Genomic DNA, 23,232 nt, shown 5'->3' with positions numbered 1-23,232 from the left:
TCGCAGAGGATTCGTTCTGTGATCTATGCGCGTTACCTTCGCGTTCTCCACCTCGAGTTTGCTATAGGATTCGTCGACGAAATCAACCTCGTTTCTATACGCGTGCTCCATTTGTTGAGCCAGACTGTAGGCCGCTTCCGCGCTGCGAACTCTGTCCACGAGTTGACCGCACACGTTCGTCCATCTGACGTTCAGTCGGTTTACTTCCGCATCCAATCGGTCCATGTCCGTGTGAGGACCACGATGACTAGGCCTTGACCTTTCGACGAGACGTCTGGTGTTATGCGCGTCCTCGTTCAGTTGATCCATAGCGCTCTGCTGTTGAGTGATGGCGTTCTGGAGAACCCTCAAATCCTCCAACACGTTCTGTAGACCCTTCAGATCGGCCGGTAGTTCGTCGAACGAAGCCAATTTCACTTCGAACTCGGAGATCACGGTGGTGTTCTCCTCTAGACTAGAGAGCAGAATCTCGACGCACTTGAGCCGCTCGATGTAAAGATTGCTAGCGTTCCAGATGTGATTCCACTTGCTGGTAACGGCATCGAGCTTATTCCTCATCGCTGGAGTCTTCAAAGTGATACCACGGAAAGTCTGCTGAACCCGGTCAAGATCCGGTGTCAAGCGACGAAGACTCTGCTCGTAGTCTTTGTGCTGCAGGACCAAGTGTTCCAAACTGTCGAGGTCTCTAGGCAAAGGAGCGGCTATGCAAGCATTCAACACTCTCTCCGCTTCGTCGAGCGCCTGTTGAAGGGCCGACACCTGCTCGTTGAAAATACGACCCGCGTTCTTCGACTCCTCTTCCGCCCTGGCTCGTTTCTCTAGCTCGTCGAACAGCTTATTCACTTCGGCCATTTCCCGTTTCAAACGTCTCAATTGCGGGTCCGCCGGGTCGCCCTCCGACAACAATTTCTCAGCGTCCTCGTTCAATGCTTTTCTTATAGCTGTTCGCTGATCCTGACCCATGGCCAAGAACTGTGGCAAATCCCAACCCTTCACTACTTTGATAGTCGCGAATATCATGTTCTGTCGCAGACGCAGCTGCTTTCGTTGCCAGAGCGCGACGCTACGGTCGTATTGTCGTCGCAATCTCTCAGCCGCGTCTAGGGCGTCTTTATCGGGTGGTTGAAGAGCGAAGCAGACGCCCGGTACGGGGGACTCGACGCCTTCTTGGTTCTTGACACGCCACTTTATTCTACCCGAGTTGTCATACAACGTGCATTGTTCTCCCTTCTCGATCGACATCTGAAACAAGCAAACTTATTTGTGCACGCGAATCGACGGATCAGCGAGCAAACGATAAAGCGATCGATGGACTCACGTTGACTTGCTTGTAACTACAGACGCAAGTGACCTGCATAGGTCGCGTCACGGGCTGTCGACGCTGCTTCATGGGAACGACGTCTTTCGCCTGGTCGACCAACTTCTGCACGTGATCGCCGTAACTGTTTAATTCTTCGCGGAGTTCTTGCATGCCTTTCAGAAGTCGTTCACCCTCGTCCAAGGAGAAGTCGGACTGAGAGTAAATGGTGTTAAGGGTCTCGTCTCTCTTCCCGATCCACTGTTCCGCCTGCTGAATCTCGCGGAAGAACTGTTGACTTTGAGCTGCGTGTTTCAAGTGAACCTCCAAGCAAAGTGTCAGCTGAAGTAGCCAAGCCCACTGACTTTGCATGGCGGACATGTAAGCCTCGATCGTCTTAGCAGCCGGATGATGCTGAAGAACTAGCGCTTCGCCTCGATCTTGCACCGCGGAGAATTGAATTTCTCTTTTCTCCAAGTCGCTCATGAGGGACTGCAACCGAGTCGATCCTCGGATTAAAGGTTGGCGCCCGTAAAGACCGTCGAATTCGCATATGTCTTAGTTACGCTACAGCGTTACAACGATTTTCATCTATAATTACGCGTATGCAAATTCGACGATGACACGATTTTCCGTGCACAGAATTATAAATTTTATTTCTAGTTACCTCTATACCGGATCCATAGGTACGCTTGGAGGAAAAGGAGAAGCTTTAGCGAAGACTGGTTCGATCGAGAGCGCCGATTATCGTTCAGAGGTCACGGGGATCGGGAAGTGAAAGGGTTATCGGGCATCAGAAATACCGAAAGGTCAAATACCTCGTAATACTGCTCGATGCTCTGCACGTTCAGGTTCTTGTCGCTCCAGTCGCGCGTCACCTCCGTTTCCTCCTTGGAGCTTAACCAAACCAGCTCGCCGGTAGCAGATTGTATGAAGTCGTGTAACGTGTCCAGGTCGGACAGTCTCTTATTGGAGGCCGAAAATAATTCGGCGTAGAGTTTCTGAAGAACGGCGAGATGTTGACTGTACAACGTCAACTCCTCCCCGTGGAAGTGGCTCTTGGATTGCACGCATCTGTCGACTTTAGGATGGAACTGTTCGATGTTTTTGTGCTCCCTTTGATGAACGTCTAGCTCGTTTTGCACACTGGGCAAGTCCGAACCGTAGTCTGCCTCTTGAAGCTGCTTGATCTTCGCCTTGCACCAGTCGATGCAGTCGTGCAGAGCACGGAAATGCGGATTGGTGTCTACCAAACGTGTTTCGTGGACGGTAGTACGGTGTTTTGTGACGACGCGCTCCTCCACCGGGAAAGACACGGCCGACAGCGGCTGTACCAAACGTTTGTGGAGAAGAGATCGCAGCGCGACCCATCGTTGATGTAGCTTCTGAACTCTGCAATACAGAGGCGGGGAAGGTTAGGTAGGTCGAAACGAATAGAAAGCGTGCACTCGGGTCTTGATTCTAGGTTGAAAAACGAACTGGTCTCGAACCGAACCGTTACGGCGGATCAAGGATGCTATTACCTATGACACGATCCATAATACATCCAAGAATATACCTTTTATGGAGCTCGGCCGCTTGACTGTATCTTCCTTCGGTAAGAGTGTGTACGTCCGTGAATATATTCTGTATTTGAATTTCGGTGTTTCGTATGTCTTGCTCGAGAAGGTCCACCGCGTGTTTCGCTTCGAGAGGATGAAGACGATCGAGACGTCTCGCTTCGTCTTCCACGCGTCTCTCGAGCTCCTCCAATCGGTTGTCGGTCGTCTTCATCTCTCTATGAACTTTCTCGGCCAGTCGTTGCAGTCGTTCGAGTCTGGGAACAGTATAATGCGCGTGCAAAAACTAAACCTGGAACGAATCTGCAATGCGGATAGATGGGATCGAGAGAATAATCTTACCGTTTAATTTCGTCGATGATCGCCTGTTCTCTCTCCTGATGCAGCATTATCAAACGGTTCCAATTCTTCTCGATAACGTCGATGTGTAATTCCGGCTCCATATCCACCTCGCCGACCGCCTCGAAATACTTTTGTAGATCCCTGAATATGTAGGAGAGTCGTTGCTTGTCTCTGTATCGAGGCGGCACTTCCTCGTTCTTGAATTTCGCGCTATCGGCCGCCAGTTTCTTCATCTCGATCAAAGTGGGTGGAAAGGCACGTTCCTGCATCACGCTCATCTTCTCGCGTATCCACAGATGAAGAGAACTGGCGAGCTCTCTGTACTCCGCGGATCGTCTTTGAGCCTCGGCGTCGTACAACGGGTGAATCGCGGGCGGCTCCGGGAACACGTCGTAGAGCGAAGAGATATACGTTATCAAGGACTTCTCGTCCGGTTCGGGGGTGTCCACGTCTACGAAAATAAAAAATCAATCCGGTTACTCGAGAAAATCTTGCGCGAGATCTGCAACCGGGATCCAAGTGTTTACGTCGATGCAATTAATAGAATCCATTGGACGATAAGCTTGAAATAAAAACAGAACTTTCCGTAGAATCGTCGTGCACGTCCTGTGGATGTATAATCCCGCGAACGAGGAAAAGAAAAAGATTCGATCGTCGCCCGAACCAGTTACGCTGCTCGCCTTTCCTTTCCTTTCCCAAAAAGAAGCACCAGAGCGTCTTATCGCGCGCCAAAGGGAAAAAGGCGAAGGTAGAAGCAAACGTCACGGTCCAAGCGACGACCGGAAATGGTAGACGCAACGACGTGTTCGACCGTCCCGTGTAGAGGAGAAAAAAGTATGAGAAAATATACGACAGGAGAGAAAACGCGGCGCACGGGCAGGAAGAAACTTGAAAAGCAAAACGAAAGGGGACTGTTGTATCGATCAAAGCGGTATTACCTTCGGGATCGAGAAGCCTCGTAACGCCATACTCGCGCTCCGCGACGTAGAAGACCCGGTCGAGCCGCTCTCGTGGCTGACAGGAACGAGCTCCTCTCCAATCGACCAGGTCTGGCCTGTTTCGGTGTATAAGGGCGCTGAACGCCAAACCATCCCTCCAGGATCCGGTGAAGTCCGTGACGCGTACACCTGGGTAACGCGCCGTCGATCGTCTGGCCCATCTCAGGAGAGCTTCGCGAGCGGTAACATTAGGTTCCTGGCCCACGACTATATCGGATATCTATAAAAGAGAAAGAGAATATATCGTCAGAAAAACGATCCTGTACGGTCTTTGATCGTCTGAATGTTCTTTTCGCTCTAATTATGGTTGTCGTGCACAGGGCCTCGACGTCGTTTCCGCTTGGTTCGCCCTTCGATGTTCAGCCGCGCGATTCGAGCCGCGAAACATTCGCCCGCCATTGTACCCTGATTGCTATCCGCGAAAATAGCCGCGCACGACCGCAAAACGAAAAACGTGGGATCGTTTCTGCCGGTCGGTTTACCAAAATTACGCTTACCCGAACGGTTTTCGGCTTTGGCGAGGCCTGCCGGCTCAAGGAGAAGGAAGTGGAGGAACCAGCGACTTCCTGTAAATAGCCGGCGGAGGCGCGTTTCGTCAGATCCTCGGCCACGCATCTCTCCTCGCCTCGTGTTAACGTTGTCGTTTTACGAACGATTCTGGTCACGATACGTTTCGTGCCGTTCTCGCCGCGTTTCGACGTCTTCGTTGACTCGATCGACGATCCTGAATCGTGCCGTTATCAGTTCGAAGTTTGCGGGCCACCGAGAGACGAGGATCGAGAACATCGTTCCGTCCCGATCGACCGACTGATTCGAAATCGCGTCACGATCGACTCGAACTCGGCTTTGTTCCAACTCAGAGCCATAGAAGCCGATCGTGCAACGAGGCTTTGTTCGTTAGGCTGGCGTACATAACTATCTGGATATAAAGACTCGTACGAGACATTGTGCAAAGAGTTCGAGGATAATTGCCGGCTAAAAGGAATGCAACGAGCCGCCAATTTCGAGTTGCGCGTAGCGAGGAAAGAAATTCAGCGAAACGGAGCAAATCTCATTGTCAGATAACGCGGTTAACACAAGTCATTGCTTCTCGGTGAGGCGTGTACATAGATGAGAACAACATTTAATTTTGGATGTGACATCATCGTTTGTACTGTATTATGCAAGTTGATACGACATAAAAACTTACAATTCGTAGCATTTTCACTGGATAATGTTTACGTTAAGCGAATAAGCAATTTACCCAAACTTACCGAGTGCTAAGACTTGCGAACGCTAATTAGCAAAGGTTAAATTTTGCGCTACGATAAGATAAGCGAAACTGTGATATCGAAGAGCAACGACGTTCCGTGCATGTTTCCGCTGCACCAACCTAACGAATCCCCGAATTCGTATCAATCTCCGAGCCTCGAAACTCGGTGTCCAAACTATCGCGTTCTTCGGATCTCCTACCTAGAACCTCGGTCGAGAGTCTTCGTTTGGTATAAATCGCCGTCAAGTCGTCGGCGATTGGCGTCGCGTTCGAGGCTGGCGAGACGACGTTCTCGCGAGGGTCATCCTCTCTGGTGCCCTGCACGAACAGCCGGCCGCCCTTGCTAAACCGATATATCGACATTCTCGCAGGACCGCGGATAACGGGGACGCTGGTCTGTATCCGTCGAAAAGAATCGCGCGCTCCGCGAAACTACCATCGACCTCTGGGAAAAGAGGCGAGCCACGCACGACTCATTCGCAAGCCTTATCCGGCGCCTCGCTCGCCGCGACGCACCGCTTGCTAGCCGCGTGAAAGCCGATTAACGAGAATCGACCGCTCGTCTCGCCGCCAAGTCCAACTTAGGCACTCCACGCGCTTCAGGGAACGCGGTCGGCCGCTCTTTAATTCGTCGATCCTTATCGTCGAAGAGGTGGTCCGAAACCGAACCGCGAATCTCGATTTGACGCACCGTCGCGTTTTTAGCACTCCAACGGTCCCCCCGGCGGAGGGGGGAGCTATATACTGTCCGGGGGAACAGCCCGCGGCACGGAGACGCGTGTTCGAAGGATAGAAGGCAGAAGGTAGCGTAGGAGAAAGGGTTGACGGGAATAAGTAGGAACCAAAGGTCGATAACGCGCGAAGAATTAGTGGTTATCGGAGACACTCGAATACCGGGGGGGCTCTTCGGCGCGTATCGTGAACCGACTGCCGCGCACTACAGGTAGCTCATCGAGACTCCGATCCCCACTCGCGCGTTCCTTCCGTGCTTCTTTGAACGTTCGTTCGTTCGCTCGTTCGCTCGTTCGCTCGCACGTTTCACCGATAGGGTTTCACGACGCGGCGCGGTTCGTCGCGACCGTCCAACAGCGACACGTGTCCCTCCGATCGTGGCTACCAACGACGCGATCTGTCGCATAGAATCTTATTCGACGAACGTTGCGACAACGAAGCGAACAGGATACCGTCGCGATTCACCGAACGACCGACAGCGTGCCGCGTTGTATCCGGCTGCCGTCGCGAGAGTAGGCCAACGAAATGCGCACAGGTGAGAGACGCCTCCGACGGTCCCCCTCTCGACTCCGCCATTCTCTTTCTCTCTCTAGCTAGCGTTTGCCTCCTCCACGGTCCCCCGGTCCGTGCCTGTCATACCGTGCTGCCTGCCTCTGTCCTGCCCACCCCCGTTACCGAAAGACGTCACCGATCTTCCTTCGCTTCCGCGACGCCCGCCCGTCCCGCCGAATCGTCGTCCTCCTGGACGTCCTCGTCCTCGTCGGACTCGATATATTTGCTGCACAACCGGTGCAGGGAATCGCGCATGCGCCCGCGCGATATCGTACAAGCCATCGGCGAGGTCTCGCCGAGAGCCGAGAGAGCCCCACTTCGCCGCTCGTCGCGCATCGTGTCCTTCCTCCTTTTCCTTTTCCAGAGATTCGACGATTCACCGCCGGCACACTAACGCTCCGTAAGCACCACCTTCGACGCCCCGGTGTGCCTAGTCGCATCGGACTTACCTAATTCGCGCGTCTCGTTAATTAAATGCGCGTCGACCGTTCGCGAGGCCTCCGCGCGACGAACGATTCTTCGCTGGGGAGGAGTGGAGACGAACGAGGGAACGAAAACAATGCCTAAATAAGCGCAGAGTCGAAAGAGGCGAAAATAGGACGCGGCGCGTTGCGTCTCCGAGCGTCGCGAGCAACAGGAAACAGAGAAGGGAAAAAAAAGGAACGGAAAACGGTCGGGACGAGAGTCGCGGCTGCTCGAGACCGGATGTGACGTCAGCGCTCCAGCTACCGCCCGCCTGAGCGCCAGGACTGCTTCCGGTAGGCGACCGAGCGCGCGAATCGATCGTTGCAAGATCGTCCGTACCATCGTTATTTTCTCGAAACTGCACCGATAAACCCCCTCCATCCATAGAGTTCGTTTGCTTTTCGTGTACTGTAAACGAACGTTTCCGGCAGTGCCGCGTGTTTTGAGACAGCCGGTATAAGTAATACAAAGAAGCAAAAAATGGACGCCCTCTTAAGAAGGAACGCGGTATTAACACTTGTACCCTCTCGAGAACGAATAGCCGTCATAAAAACAAGTGTTTATTTGCTTTGAAACGTGGGTAGACTAGCGCGCCAGTTCCTTTCCTGTCTTGTTTTGTTTTGTTTCGTTTCAGACAGCGCGTAGGAAGTCTCGATCCTCGCCTCGGGTGGGCGATGTCTTATGCCCTGTTTCCTTAACCCTTCCGCGCGACAGAAGGCATGCGTACGCATCCTTAACCCTTTCGGTACAACGAACAACGCCGCGAAGGGCCACTCGGCAGCAAACGACCGTACGGAACAAGTACAAGTGTACTTTTTTATAACTCCTCGTAACGCCTCGTTGTTTAAATTATATCAGGCCTTCTGGCCTACTCTCGAAACGTTCCTAAAAACCTATTTGAGCGACCTGTTTCGAAAACAAAGTTTCGCCTATGGAAGAGAGTCGTTATTGCGTGTCAATATGTACGCAGTATCAATACGAAATAATGATATTTACAGTTAACTGTAAACTTGGATCGACTGGTCGTAAATATTGAAAATAAAGATGATAAAGGTGATTTTTTGACGTTTCGACGAAAGCGTTAAGGACGATGTTTCTCGAGATAAAGCAGCGAGACGATCTCTGTTATGGCATCGTAAACGTACCCCGATAACGCGCTGGAAAGGGACGGGCGGTTGCCGGTGACCTTGGCCGGTGGCGTCATTCGCGATTTTGTATTCGGTGCTCGATCAACCGATTCTGATTATCATAATTACAAGGTGGGCGGCTCGCGACACCGGGACCACGAGACGCCCCGAGATGCCAATGCGGCTCTGTATCGCGTCAGTCCGCGTCGTCCTCCTCCCACGTCTCAGGATACCACGGTTCCGACTGGCTGTCAACCTTCCGCCTTGCTGACTCGACGTAAGCGCGAAATACCATAAACGGTAACGTCTGTCGCGAGCTCCGGACGGAAGGACAGTCGTCACCGGCGGCGACGATACATGACGCGCGCGGATTGCATCGATCGAGATGGATAACGAAACGATCATGAGGAGCTCGATTCGGAAGATAGTCGACGGCTTCCGTGCGTGGGACGATAGGTCGTTAACGAGACGCGATCCGCCCGCGAGCGCCATCTAGCTTTTCCGATCGATTCACGCGGTCGATAAGAGATCGAACCTACGCGCATCTTTGTATCCACGACACCGCGAATCTCTCTGGTTCCCTATTTATTATCTTTTTTTTTTATTGGGAACCACTACGCCATAAAAATATAGGGAACTTACCTTGCGTCGCCAGCTCTGCGGCGCGAAACAAAACAAAAAATTACATCATTAGATAGATGCATCGGACCGCTAGGTATAGTAAATACAGAGACTGAAGTAATCCACGGTGCAATCGAAAGGACGTCGATTCCTCTAGGTAGAAGTTGAAGATATAAAATAAATGTTACGTACGAGCAGGCGAAGAACTTGGATTAATGTTCGTCGTGAACGATTTGTACCACTTGGACAAACCCTAAAGAGTAAAGTGATCGTAAAAGTAACCATAAAACTTCTAATAATTGAAGCAGTATCTAACTGGACCAAAGCATTTCGATTCCCATGCGTCTCGATTAACTGAAATTGATAGTGTAACTCTGCATTAGCAGAACTGTTTAAAATACGCATTAGCAGAACTTATCGATGTTTATAAATACGTACGAACGGAGAACCCCGTATGGAAAGAATTATATCCCAAATTATCGACCTATTTTTACTCGAAGAATCGACCTTTTCCATTGCATCATGAATTACGGCCTAATCCTGTATGGGTCGTTCCACGCGAAGTCGGATTTATTCTGGTGTCGGTATCACAGTATAATATCGATATGAACGATAATTATCTTGACAATTATAACGAGAATACAATCACAAAATACCGGTGCAAGTTTCTGCCTACAGAATATCCGAGTTTCTAAAAAATTGAAAACGTTGCTTTAAAAAGTGTCCTACTGAATTTTTTTCTCGAAAATGCGTAGGATTTCGGGGGTATGTCTATTCACCAAAAATGATTGTAATTGACCCCTGCAACCGAAAATAATTTTTCCAGAACGATCTGAAATTTTTTAATTTCGCTGGAAAATTTCGGCACCTACTGAATTTTTTTCTCAAAAATGGTTAAGATTTCGAGGGTATGTCTATTCACCAAAAATGATTGTAATTAACCCCTGAAACCGAAAATAATTTTTCCAGAACAATTTGAAATTTTTTTTTTCGCCAAAAAATTTGGGCACCTCCTGTGGATTTTTCTTAAAGATTTGTTTCTCAATTTAAATAAACATTACGCTGTATCAACGCTGACTGTCGTCAACTGTTTAGTACCGGCGTTACTGCTGGATGCATGCAGCTGTGACTTCTTTGTTTATGTGATATAAAATCCGTAACATTACCGAAGAATAGTCTGGGTGAATATATGCCGTATAATCGGAACTCTACTGTGCTTCGCGTGGAACAAGCCGCATAGAAAATAGGTTCGTTCAGTGGCCTTTTGTCTACTCGACTCGAAAGTGTGAGGGCCCCCGTCGTCCGGGCGCGAGATAAAAGAGTTAGAAAACGCGTGTCCGTGCATCGACACGAGCACGAGAACACTGTCTCCCTTTGTGCGGTCGCGTAACGCGGATACTCTCGCCGCGTTCGACGGCTCCGTTCCATGTTTTTGCACCCGTCCATCCGCAGAAGACGATCCCCGACCTAGTATTTTCGAACGGCGGCGGCGACGGCGGTTCTGCTCGTAATCGCGTTCCCGTTCCGGTGGCATTCGACGCCGTCGAGTATCGCCTGGAACGAGCATGTGCTTCCCTCTGACTCGCTTTCGATCGGAACGAGAATCGCGAGAGAAAAACGAGAGTGGTCGGGGTAGAATTCCAGCGCGATGAGAATTCCTCCTAGGCGACGCGCGGGAGGAAACACGTTTTCCCCTCGCGGAATTTCTCGGAAGCAAAACTTTCGATCGGTATCGTTTCGCGCTTCTTGCGAAGCGACTCGTTCGCGCGAAACCGGAACCGCGCTGGAACGACGATAGGCAAATCACATAACACGGTTTTCAGAAGCGATGGGAAGGTGGTGGAGGGTTGTTCGTTGTTCCGAGTTGTTCGATAATCGCGATTCGAAAGGCGAACCAGGTCTGTCGAGAAGCGTCGACCGTTTCTAAGCTACTTCGGCGAGAGTTCAAGATAACACTCGCAAAAGCGCGATGGCGACGATGTTTTTAGAATGAGGCGTCGCGGGCCCACTCACCTGGAAGTGCAGTATGATCGTCCATATCAAGCCGAGGGTGAGCTTCGGGTTTCCATCGACGATATCTTCCGCACGGATATTGACGAGCTTGATTTTCTTGTATCGCAGAAAATCAAGGGCCATTTGCACGTTTTGCAGCATGTGGAAACGCATTCGACCCCTCTCTCGCGGCTAAAAAGATCATCGATTAGACTATACAGAGATTGAAAGGTGGTCACGCGATTTAACTATAAGCTAGCGGTATCAAATATCGGATATTAATTGATTCGTCTATTACAGCCTATAGCGAGTCACAAATTTCAGATGTTCATTATTCCTTTTTGTAATTAGTATTATAGAATCCTTATGCATCGTTTTATTGGTCAAACAAATCGTATTAAACCTTTAGATTTTGCAGAACATACTTTGATAAAGACACTGATTTCTGAGAATGAGTAAGTTTATCGTGTTTGACTTACAAGGGACCATCCCGAGGTGTAAATCTCCAATTTTGATGAAACTTCGCAATTATGTACTTCTTATAAATCTATTAGACACGTATTTTTTTGTAGCTGCTAATATTCACTTTAAGGGGTTGAAATCCCTTAAATTTCATCCACTTGAAGCACACCCCTATCTCTAATAGTTTCCGAGATATTCAACAAAGTATGTTTTGAACCCCCAACTTTGAGGGCTGATTTCAACCCCTTAAAGTGAATATTAGCAGCTACAAAAAAATACGTGTCTAATAGATTTATGAGAACTACATAATTGCAAAGTTTCATCAAAATTGGAGAATTACAGCTCGGGATGGTCCCTTGTTAGATATACTTATTGTGACGCGCAGAAAACCTTGCGAAGAATTTGAGTGAAAATTGTAACGAGCAACGGTGAAATAGTAGTCACCTTTCATGGAAAATTCAGTTTCTAAATCAAATTCATATTCTGTGTCGTATCGAAGTATTTTTCGAAAAAAGTTTGTATCGATCGAGATCACAATTAACGCGTTGTGTATTTTTATCGATAAGGATATCGTAACATTAATCTTAAAATAATATCGACAATCTGAACTAATACAATTACAATTGGTATCGTCAAAATGACGTCCTACATTGTTTTACGCATCGCGTTTCATTTGTCGGAAAATCGTTATTGATTATACGTTTAAATCGATATTGCTGGCTACGATTACGTAACAATTTAATCCCATTAACTGTACGTTTCGCTCAATTTTTAATCCGGGTCACATTGGCCCCACCCCACCGGTTACGTAACAGTATCTCACCCTACCGACTAAAGGGTTCGGTAAAACATTGCCAAGTCTCTCTGCATTGCGTGGGCGGTCGAAACGGGGCTGGAATAACGTGGAACACTTACGAGATGCTCGCCTGAGAGAACCTCCAGCAAGGAAATGAGGTTGTGCCCGTCCCGCAGGTCTTCGAACAAATCTCCGACATGTCTGCTGGCCTGCAACAACGATTTCACGGATCAGAGCTCTGCTTAATGGCTCGTCGTTCAAGTGTCTTTGAACAACTTAACTGAAAGTAAAAACAACCACGTGAATACGTTACGACAACAAGAAAGAAAAAAAAAGGGTGTTCGAGCTAAAAAAAATGATCGCAAACGAAAAGACTCCGAACAAGCAACGAGCAACGAAGAAGATTTCATTCTACGAACTTGAACGTGCTAATACACACACACTGGGACTGATATAGAGACTAGGAAAGGTATAAGATAATCGTGTATCCCGCGAAAATAAACGTGGAAAATTATTCGACGCGGTGCGTCACGCGCGAATAACAACAATCATCGACCCTCAAACTCCCGGTTAAAGTTTAAACGTCGTGTTCGAGATACGCGGAGAGGGATCGCCGTATCGAGGCGACCGGAGCGATCGGTCGCAGCCTCAAAGAGTCGTTTCTGAGTCGATGATTGCGCGCATTCGAGCCGACGCGTCGCGGCGTTTCGCAAAGACCGACTATGGTCAGGATTTCATTCGCGAACAAAGGAAAGAAGAAATCAGGACGGGTATTATTTGTGGACGCGGCCAGTCATTCGATCGACAAAACGAGACATGCGAAAAATTCCTTCTAACGTCGGCTAACGGGTCGTTAACGACACCTGCCGTTGACTTACAGTGGGGGAACAGCATGGCTGGTTGTTCACAAGGACGCACACGTGCAGGCACGTGTAAGTCTGAAAAAAATATCGATTAAAAAAGGAGCACGCCGCGGATATGTTGCTTTATTCCGCGTGCCTTTTCCGGCCGGGACCGAAAGTAGTGGTAGGTAAGGAGATTAACATCGTCGCGCTAACTCGTCTCTATGATGAAGTCGACGAAAGAATCGACTTAGCTACGACGCTTGAAGTTGCAAAACCATGTTACAAGCACTTATTATTTATGTATCCGTGCGTTAAAATTCGCTCGAATAACAGAGATACACGCAACGCGATCTTATCGTTACTTTTATTGAACAATACCGAACTTTGAACGATCCAGTCATCGGTCAATGGCGGCAAGAGGGGGAAGAATTCCTCTGAACGAAACTGCTGGAAGATCGTTCGCGAGTCGACGGTGACTTTATATCGGTAGCTATCGCGAAACCGATACAAAGCAGATAGTTTCCGTCTCGTTTGCGAGTCACAAGTCGATTCTTTCGAAGCTTTCGCTACCGTGCTAAGTTATCTCTAATTCTGAAACGTCAAGTCTCCACTACCGTCGGTCGCTTGGACGAATGGTCCTTGACCGAAGGATTCTATGGCATGCCACTGAGAATACTAAAGCGTCGGGTAATTTTCCCTTTGCGAACAATTCACAAGGTTCTATACAATTCTTCATTGCATGTCAATGCTTCAAGGCGTTAATCTAGAGCATATCTAGGCCAACGTGGGCTGTCCAGACTTTGTTTTCCGAGCCACGCCGAATTAAAGCATTTCCTCCTCGGTTGTTAAAAAATTAAGTTTGAACTCGATCGAGGGCGCATAAATTTTCAGCAATATCAAAAACGCTAAGTTTAGAAATTTCTATGAATACGTTAAATACTAGTCGACAAATGGGAAATGCATTCGCGTATTAAATACTGTATATAGACTTGCGTGACCGACTACATTGCCCATGATTCAGACAACCTACGTCTGTTCTGGATCTACTTCCTGAAATATTGACTTGCAATTAAAGGCTATCCTATAATCTAATCGTCCGAACCACTCGTCCTAATTGATTAAGCAGTTGATCGGAATAAATGCTCCGAGATTCATACCTTCACGTACTTCCAATGCTGCGGCAATCATGAAAGAATAGACAAACACAGAGTATGATTATAACGTATGTCCCTTCGCGTATCTTACGTAATAACAGAAATTCGTTCCGCGAGATCGGTTCGTTGTCGCGAGCCGAGCGCTATTCCCGGGGCGAGAGTAAAACGAAAGTAAAAACAGGATGAGTAGAAACAGAGATCGAATACTCGCATCACGGTATGTTTTTGCAGCCACTGCTCGGGACGACGACCGACCGATCGCGGATCGGAATTGGGTAAACGACGAACGCCGCGGACGATCGAGCGCAGAAATCGATTCGCGTTGCTGTGAATGAGCATCGAAAAAGTGAATGGATCGATATCGATGCGTCGCTTTTAAACGCACGGATCGATATTTTTCCTACGGCGTGTTTCGTATTCGTAACCGCGGGGCTCCACAGAAACGATACCTCGCGCTGAAAACTTTCACTTTACGGTCGTACGTTTGTCTTTTTAACACATCGAGTGTTTATTATTCGCAATCATTCGTAATTTCGATGCTTTCTGATTCGGATTGTAAATACGTGGACTTGCAATCTTAAATGTAGCGTGACCCACCAAGCAGGTGACGCAGGTCAAGCTGTTCGTAAATGGCTCGAGCATAGCTGGTGACTAATATCGAGTAACTACCTGGTGGTAAATATTTAAGGGTTGCTTCTACCTGCCGAGACAAAACGAAAATCATTCTTTTATTGCCTTATAAGAAAGGGAAGTATTATGAAGTTTCGTTACGATTCATAACTGTTTCGAGGAGCTAAAGCCTGTATCATAACAGTGTCGAAGTCCCGTTCGAAAGGCAGGAAACTGTACGGGTGGTTGTGCAACGCGAGTGTACGGACGGACAATCAAAAATTATTGGATACGCGACGGAATGATCGCGAAACGGCTTTATTCAACAGATTGGAATTCATGGGCGCTGAAGTTACTTCAGCGGACCATTTCCTGGCAGGAACGTTACGCAATGGCGACGATGCGTCATGCCCGACCATGCACTCACTCTTGAGCGATCGCCGTCAGTTTTTTCCCTCCCTTCCGATGCAACATCTCCCGTAGCCCAACTTACCGACCGACCGACCGACTGACTGACTGCTGGCTTGCCTACCTGCGTACCTAACCGCCTACTTATCCACCTACTTACGACGCAAGAGGTGGTAAATCGGGAACGTCGTTCGCAGGAGAACGTTTCCGAATAAGGTCAGACTTACGAGAGGAAAGGTGGGCGCACGGAATCGAGCAGGTAGGTAGCCAACAGAAACCAGTACCGAGCGACGCGCAAACACGCAGTACCGTTCTCCGTATTACCCTGGAATCCATTACAGAGAGACGAAACGAAGTCGGTCGATTTAAACTGGCTCCCGTCGCGCGGTGTGACCGTACGTGTGGACCGGTGGAGAAAGAATCTCTCCAGCGGCGGAGGGTGCACAATCAGAGAGGGAAGAGCGGGAGAGCTTTAAAGAGGAGCAAAGGGGTAGGTAATGGAACGGAGCGTGAGTAAGGGGTGAGTAATGCCGTCTCGATAGGCGCCACCGCTCCGATGCCGACGCAGGAAGAAAATGAGCCTCGATAACCCTCGAAATGCCATTCGAGTTATGCTCGAGCCGCTTACGAACAGCTCCAACCTTGCCTCTCGTCTCCTTTCTCCTTGACTCCTCTCTGCATACGCGAGCATCGAGTAACGAGAAAGCCGCGCGGAGAATTTATCGCTGCTCGATTCGAACCGTCGAACGCATGGCGCTTCTCTTTCTCTATGCATCATCGACGGCGGAGGGACAGGGGGATAGTTATTTTACTCCTCTCCGCCGAAAACGAACGGAGAAGAACCTGCGTCATCGTCGCTACGGAACAAACGAGGACCAGGGGATCAAGGCTAACGTGTCTCGAGTAACAAGAATTGTTCGCGGTCGCGTGCCACGGCGTGGTCGTCGTGGTCACCGTGGTCATCCGGCCAGCAGTTTCGTCAGCGTCAGAATCTTCGCTGGCATCGGTCGGAATAGACTTCTTGCGTCGTTTTTTCCCCCGGTCGCGTGTCCGACCCGGGAACAGAGACCGCGTCTGTTCCGTCAGGAATCTCCGTCGATCGATCGTCGAAAACTATACCCTCCCCCGCGGAAACGTAATTTGTAATACTCAAAACGGGGAGAAAACTCGTTGGAGAGGCGGTGTGGTAGCGATCGGTAACGATTTCCTCGATTTCACCCACTCGGTTCGTTCGGTGTTGTTGCCTTCTATAGCCGCGCGCGAAATACCCTCTTGGAAGGGAGTCTGCCCACGCAAACGGCCTACACGGACAGCTGCGTACCTGCGAGAGGGCTGAGAAGGTTCCCTATCGCTTACGTGTGTACGCGGTTACGAAACAGCTGGTTGTCCTGGGCGTTGCGCGTCGCTGGTCTCGTGCGCTCGCACCTATCAGGTGTTTCGATACTCTCGCCTCTCGGCTCTGTCAGCCGTGGCCTCCTGCTAAGGTCGGTCTAAAATTAAGTTCGTTCGATATTTCGAAGGAAGGGCCGCCGCGCGACCAGCCTTCGAGGAAGTAACCCTCTTCGCGCGATTCCGGAACCCTTTTAACCCCGTGGCCGTCGAAAACGCGCTCGATCGATCGCGTCGCTGTCGAAATACACAGAAAACCGCGTGTACGACGCGCTTACCTTTTTCAGATGCTTGTTCACCCATTTGGTGAATGTTTTCTTTTGGATTGCGTCTCGTTCGTCTGTAATCAGAAAGATAAACGATGGTTCGTTAGAGGCGCGAGGTGAAACGAGCCGTCCCGCCTCGCTCGATTTTCATCGATTTCCGCGTGACGTCGGTGGGACTAATTAAACCGTCGATTTGCATTTTGCACCGACGCACGAACACGATCGCCTACGCGAGCGAACAGGCATCGGGCATCCAAGCATCAGGCGAGCAAGCAGTCAAGCGGCCGGATAGACGGACAGGCAGACAGACAGGTAGGTGGTTAGATAGGTAGGTAAGTAGGTAGGTAGGTAGGCAGGTAGGTAGATGGGTGTTGATACGTAGGCAGTCAGGTAGGAAAAGAGCAGGCGATCCAGCGGGCAAACAAGCAAACGTGCGTTAAAACTTGGTGTCGGTCGGTGCTGTTAATTGCGAATGTGTTCTCTGCCGATATGCCCCCAACCTGAGCCCTGAAATGTACTTGTTCGCGAACAAAGCAAGAAGGTTGACCCTGTTTCTTACAGTCGTAGTCCATGCACCTTTCCGTATAATCCGATTAAGCAACCTTACAACGTCCATGGAAGGCGTTCGCGGCATCACTCTTACGGACATCGAAATATACATATAGGTACGAGAAGCATTAAGTTCGACGACACGACTCGATCGCGAAATTAATCTAGTAGGAGGCGCTCGTTCGCCCGAGCAGCAATTAATTAAGACCGATTAGTCGATGGTATCTGACGGTAGGCTCTCTGGACGAGAAACAGTTACGTCGTCGATCGACGGGGGACGAAATTAAAACGATCAACTAACGACAATTACGAACTTTCGGACCTTCGAACCGACGAAACAAACGAACCTATCTTGCACCGTTTCGTAACGACGCTCTCATAAAGGATCATTATTCAGCCGATATGCTTTGACGTTCGAATAGATCGTACGTAAGCGTTTAAAAATATGAGGCACATTCGTACTAATCAACGTGACAAGACGTTAACCCGTAATCATTGAAAGAAACGACGATTTGGAAGAGTGGCATACCGAAACACAATGGAAATAAATTGGGACAACGAGAGGACTATTCGGAGCGTGTGATAACCGGGGAACGGACGGGCGGCTCGTCCTTGGATAAGAGATGGAACCTCGCGAGGGAAGTCACGATGCGTGACGATAGCCGAAACAAAAAAGTTACGTGCTCGATCGAGACTCGCGAGGTAAAAGATCGCTAAAAATTCCGTGGGCCCGTTGCGTAAGCGAGAACGCTGTCCGCGCTACGTGTTTGCGTGTACAAAGAGACTATTGTCACCCGTAACCGAATGCAAGAAGCGATTCTAATGTAAATTGCTCTAAAGAAAAAGAAATCTAGACGCGATATTAGCCACACAAAGACACTTCAAAAGTGTTAGTGAATGTTAAAGCGAGAGAAAAAAAAAACGAAAAGAATATGTTCAAAGTGTCGGAACCGTGCGGCGAATTCTCTCGTATCGGGCGTTCGAGTCTCTGTGGATTCTGCCATGATCGCGAGTCCGGTACTATTTCGTCCCGGCTATTTCCGCGGTTACTTCCGTGAAACATTCGGGTCAAACGGCAAAAGGTAAACGACCTTAAAAAGCTACTTCCGGCCGCGTTGATCTCTCTCCCGAGCCGATACGAACTCCTCTCCGGTTCTCGCGATCGGCGATTCTCTGGCTCGAAAGAGGAACGCGGAGCAAGCGTACAGGTAAGTAATCTTCGGATCCTCGGACGATAAGGACCGAGGAGGAAGCTGAAGCGAATTCAATGTAACAAAACTAAGAAAAAATAAAACGAAAAACGACAGGAACGTTCGGTGGCAGGTCGGAAGAAAAGTGTCGTCGGTAGGAAGAGGAGAAAGGGTCAGGGGCAAGGTGTATTGGACGTGGTCCAGCATCGGCATGCCAACTCTTCACCTACCGTGCGCCTCGATGAACATCGCCCAGCAACCCCAGAAAGCCTGCGAGCTGCCGGAACGATGTTCCTCCGCGGCCCCGTCCGCCCGACAATTCTCCCGATGCTCCTCCATCATCCACCACGAAAATCCATTTTCGTTCTGACCTTTGAACTTGGAAAGCGACTCCTCGTATCCGTGCTGCCATCTCTGCTCGCGATGGTGTTCCGCCACGGTATCGGCCGGATCGAAACCGAGCCTCTCCTTGTAATAGGCCTGAGTGGACATCTCGTTAGCCAGTTAACTCGATCGTTCGTCTCCTTTAGGTTCTCTCGAGACCCAACGATCAGCGACGAGGAGACGACGCGCTCTCGCCGTTCATCGGGGGGCTTCTCTTTCGCGCGGCGTTTCTATCTTCTCTTGTTTCTGTCGTCCGTAGAATTCGCCGCCACGTGTAACGACGCGCACTGGTACGACACCAAAAAATCACGATCGAACGCGAAACGTTTCGAAGAATATCACCAAGTCGAGGATCACTTAGGCTTATTATCTTAACGGGAAGATTCGATATTATTTATATATTTCTGGCGTATACGTGTTACTATGGCACTTTGAGTCGATGCAAGACCCAATTTCGTCCCTTAATTAAACTCGTTTTTCCTCCCCTGTCGTTGCTCCGTTCGCGTGCTCCTCCTTGACATTCGTTTCTTTTTGGATCGGATACGTTGACACTGGGCACACGGTGGTCGCGATGCACTGTCGAGAGAAGAGAAATAAAGGTCGAACGATTGCGCGCAGGGGGACTCCGATGGGTCGGACGGACGATCGGAAAAGAAGGAACTCTCGAGGGCGAATCGACGACGACGACGACGACGCGGACAATGCGACGGGACAGAGAAGAGGAGAAGAACGGGGCTAATTTCGTTCCCGGGTTTATCCGTTCGTTTGTTCGGCCACTCGCCCGCTCCAGACGAACGAACCTTAACGAATCAACGACCGAATTTATCACGGCACGTCGCAGACGTAACCACTCAACGTTTCTCTGCCAAAAGCGAGCCACGGTGAACCGCGGTGAGACGCGGTAATAGGTCTTTCGCTGACGCCTAGTTCATCGTTCCCCGCGTAGAGAGCCCGAGAACCGAGACTATATCCATCCAGACGCGATAAAGAAACAACCGCCGTGGGCAATTCTCGTTGAAACGCTTGCCAAAACTTACGTGCGGGCGATTAATATTCGACGATCCGAAAAAACGAACGAGAACCGATGTTTACAGAGTGTAGAGACGCGAGAGCGCGACGGTTACCGATTAACGAATTGAATCGGACTGGCAGGGACAGAGCGAGCGCGCTCGAGCGATCGAGCCACCGAGCACGCGAGCGAATCGGAGATTGTACTAACGAACGAACGACCGGGACCGGCTGATCGAGCGAACCAGGCGAGCGATCTACCAAACTGACGGTCCACCAGACGCTCGGTGACTGAGACACGGGTGCCACCCGGGGAAACCCAAGACCATCGGGATCTCCGCATATGGTAATGGAAGCAACGGCATGTGGGTGTCGTCTTCTGGATCGTAACGAAAACCAGCGATTGCGACACGTCGCGGCAACGAACCCTTACTAAATAAATATCGTCGGTGCGTTCACCGCGCGAGAATATTCTCGCGTGCTTCGGTACCTTTATCATCGCACCAAGAACGACGGAACAACGGGGCGCGACACCAGAATCGAACCGTTCCTTCCTCCCCGATGGTTTAATGCCCGGCGTCGCGTGGCCGCGCGTTTAGATCGCGACTCGACACGACTCGATCGGACTCGACTCGACTCGCGTCTGCCCGGTTCTCTCTTGGTCCGACGGAATTAGATGCGAATAGAAAATAGAGTAACGCATGTCACGCGCCACGCGGTGTTAGGCGAACTCCTTCTGACCGTGTCCGTAGCATTGGTTGGACGACGGTATAGAAAGTTCGAGAGAAAGTAACCTAGGCGCGCGTAACGCGCCAACGGAGTCGAATATCGAAATTTTATTGGAAACTCGAAAACGATCCGACGAGAAAAGGACGATCGAACGCGCCACAGGTTCGCCAAATGTTAAACAGCCACGTAGCCAAGGTGGAGGGGGAGCAGAGGTATTATACCATCGGTTACTCCGTGCTCCTTAAGAAGAAAACGATTCATGAGGTACGAATGAAACCGGTGACATCACGGTACGTCGAAACACGACGTGTTTTTTCTCCCACCTACCCCTCTGCCTCCTACGAGCTTTTCGTTCACCGGCGAACGATACGCGGCCTTCTAAAGCGAGACATTCGTAGAAAGGAAACAAACTGTCGACTGCTACCGAACAAGTATCGAGGCGGCACGAACGAAACGTTCTTTCCACCAGAGGTTGCATTTTTGCAGAATCGAACGAGATTATAATTTATACGTGCATGTTAGTCCTTTCGGGGACTGAGAATAGTTACGATGAACAACTGTTATTGTATTTACTTCTATATTGAGGGGCTCTTATACTGTGAAACGTGATTTTTTATCTTCTTTTTGATATTTTTTTATAAAGAGACTATGCAACTTCTTGCATTGGTGTTTCGCATATGTATTTATTACTCTGTCAGTAATATTCACAAATTTTTACAACAAAAAATAGTCAAAATTAGCGACAGTAAGCTTCGCCAAGTAAATCTTGAGATATCACGGAAACCATTTCAAAAAGACAGTTTTGAGAAAAGCGCATTTAAACAGAAGGATCGGATAGTTCAGAACAATTCGTGGCCTACGAACGAAGATTTATCAAGAGTCGATCTTCTAGGAAGATCAAATATACCCAGAATACCAATGAAAGTTTGAATTCGACTGTTTGGGGTCACTGATTCCAAAACATTTGACTGGGCGTTTATTAGAGAATGAATCACCGAAAAAAATCAAAATGTTTGCGATCCTATACCCAGCCAGTCGTGGCATCACATGTCACTACGGTCAGTCTTACGTCAAGATCTCGAGTTTGCTCTCCAGAATGAGAATGCAACGATCGCATTGTTTCGTAGAATTCTATCCCTTACCAACAATGTATGTGACTAAGATTTCGATAAGACAAGCGTTACGTCATACTAAAATAATCATTACGATAACAACAAAACTACATGACTCGAGGATTTAATTGCACAGGGTGCAAATCGTAAACAACGATGAGTGTGAATTGCCCGCGATCTCGCAAAACAAATGCCTTTCGTTTCATTTTGATTTTCGGAAGTCAAAGGTCGTACGTATATCTATACAATATCTGAACGTATTTTTAACTCGACGACGCGATGCAACGGAACAAAACATCGACGATCTTGAAATGAAAAGTTTGTGTGGAAGGTATGAATGCTGCATAGAAAATATGTTTCGTAGAATTCGAGGAGATATTTAGGTGGGGCAATCTGGATGTTCCGTCGTCGTTTGGATTTTGCACCCGGTCCCAGCCGAAGGTCCGTGGACTCTCGTGGTGCGATAAAAGAAAAACCAAGTTTCACGTGCACCAGAGACTAATAGAAGCGCCGGAGAAAAGCGAGGACGGCGAAGGAGCAGGAGGAGGAAGCGCGTGTACGCGTATCGGATCGGATCGGCATAACGCGAGCTGCAGAGGGGCCGGCTCGGCGGCATTCTTGTGGCAACGGCGTAGCAGTATAACGGGTCCATAGTCGGCTCTCGGAGGACTCTCGAGGGCTCTTGGAAGCCGAGAAGACTCTCTCCGCGGCGGCGGCGGCCGTACAGTTCGGTCAACCTTGAGCAGCACGCGGCAAAGCGCGACTCGCTATAACGAGCACCGACTTCTTTTCTTCTCCCTCTGTTTTCACAAGACCTCCCTTCTCGCTGTCGCGTTCGTTTTTCCGATTCGTCGGGTCCTTTGGTAGACCAACGGAAACCCCACCTATCTTGACATCTCGTAACACCTCGCCTCGAGCGAAACGACAACGCGTACCGACACCGTCGATCCTCCATCGGTCGAAGGCATCATCGTTTCTCGGTTGTTCGCGCTGCACCGTTGTCGTCCCAGTTACGCGCCACTTATGAACGAACAGAGGCGTCGATTCCTCGCGACCGGTCGACCTACAGGCACCAACGAGTCGAAACGACGTAACCCCGGAGGCCGGAGTATCGATTACGGATCGACCTTTGGTAGCGGTAGCGTCCAAACGTTTCTCTTCGTAACCTCGAACTTGATACGGTTAACACGATACTCTCGAAAACTACGCACACGCTTCGAATTCACCAGTTTCGAGGGGGGACGGACGCGATCGAACACGATCGATAAATTTTCGAGACGACCTTTGCTTGCGAGATCGAAGAAGTTCGAGAGCCCGGCTCGTTAAATCGTATAGTTTGACTAACAGAGTCTGCGGACCTCTCTAAACTACGTTCCTTTTTCGCGACGCAACTA

At 49.5% G+C, this 23,232-nt stretch overlaps 2 protein-coding genes across 14 annotated transcripts in view; both read right to left on the bottom strand.

Annotated features, from left to right (window-relative positions):
* Window positions 1–23,232, bottom strand: part of Shot (dystonin-like protein short stop) — a 66,947-nt gene that overhangs the window by 41,416 nt on the left and 2,299 nt on the right. For 5 of the 11 annotated variants that reach the window (XM_076773123.1, XM_076773129.1, XM_076773130.1 and 2 more), the window contains exons 1-14: window positions 18,836–19,252; window positions 16,879–16,940; window positions 14,198–14,215; window positions 13,074–13,133; window positions 12,315–12,404; window positions 10,959–11,129; window positions 8,967–8,981; window positions 4,137–4,416; window positions 3,199–3,649; window positions 2,856–3,113; window positions 2,116–2,689; window positions 1,965–1,988; window positions 1,319–1,789; window positions 37–1,242 (exon numbers count right to left, since the gene is read on the bottom strand). In XM_076773123.1, the coding sequence (XP_076629238.1) occupies window positions 37–1,242; window positions 1,319–1,789; window positions 1,965–1,988; window positions 2,116–2,689; window positions 2,856–3,113; window positions 3,199–3,649; window positions 4,137–4,416; window positions 8,967–8,981; window positions 10,959–11,129; window positions 12,315–12,404; window positions 13,074–13,133; window positions 14,198–14,215; window positions 16,879–16,940; window positions 18,836–19,097 (3,942 nt within the window). In that variant the 5' untranslated portion in view covers window positions 19,098–19,252. Of the gene's footprint in view, window positions 1–36; window positions 1,243–1,318; window positions 1,790–1,964; window positions 1,989–2,115; window positions 2,690–2,855; window positions 3,114–3,198; window positions 3,650–4,136; window positions 4,417–4,693; window positions 4,921–5,648; window positions 6,704–8,966; window positions 8,982–10,958; window positions 11,130–12,314; window positions 12,405–13,073; window positions 13,134–14,197; window positions 14,216–16,878; window positions 16,941–18,835; window positions 19,253–23,232 lie in introns of those variants that run through there. The other 6 variants (XM_076773134.1, XM_076773135.1, XM_076773133.1 and 3 more) reach the window with 5 other exon arrangements.
* The window catches only part of LOC143345756 (uncharacterized), a 30,876-nt gene continuing 27,099 nt past the window's right edge, over window positions 19,456–23,232 (bottom strand). For all 3 annotated transcript variants that reach the window (XM_076773147.1, XM_076773146.1, XM_076773148.1), the window contains exon 7: window positions 19,456–19,565. The gene's annotated coding sequence lies outside the window, so the exon portion shown is untranslated. The remainder of the gene's footprint in view (window positions 19,566–23,232) is intronic.

The sequence above is a fragment of the Colletes latitarsis genome, chromosome 9 (genome assembly GCF_051014445.1).
Source record: "Colletes latitarsis isolate SP2378_abdomen chromosome 9, iyColLati1, whole genome shotgun sequence".
Classification (NCBI taxonomy): domain Eukaryota; kingdom Metazoa; phylum Arthropoda; class Insecta; order Hymenoptera; family Colletidae; genus Colletes; species Colletes latitarsis.
This window is presented reverse-complemented; position numbering and strand designations above follow the sequence as displayed.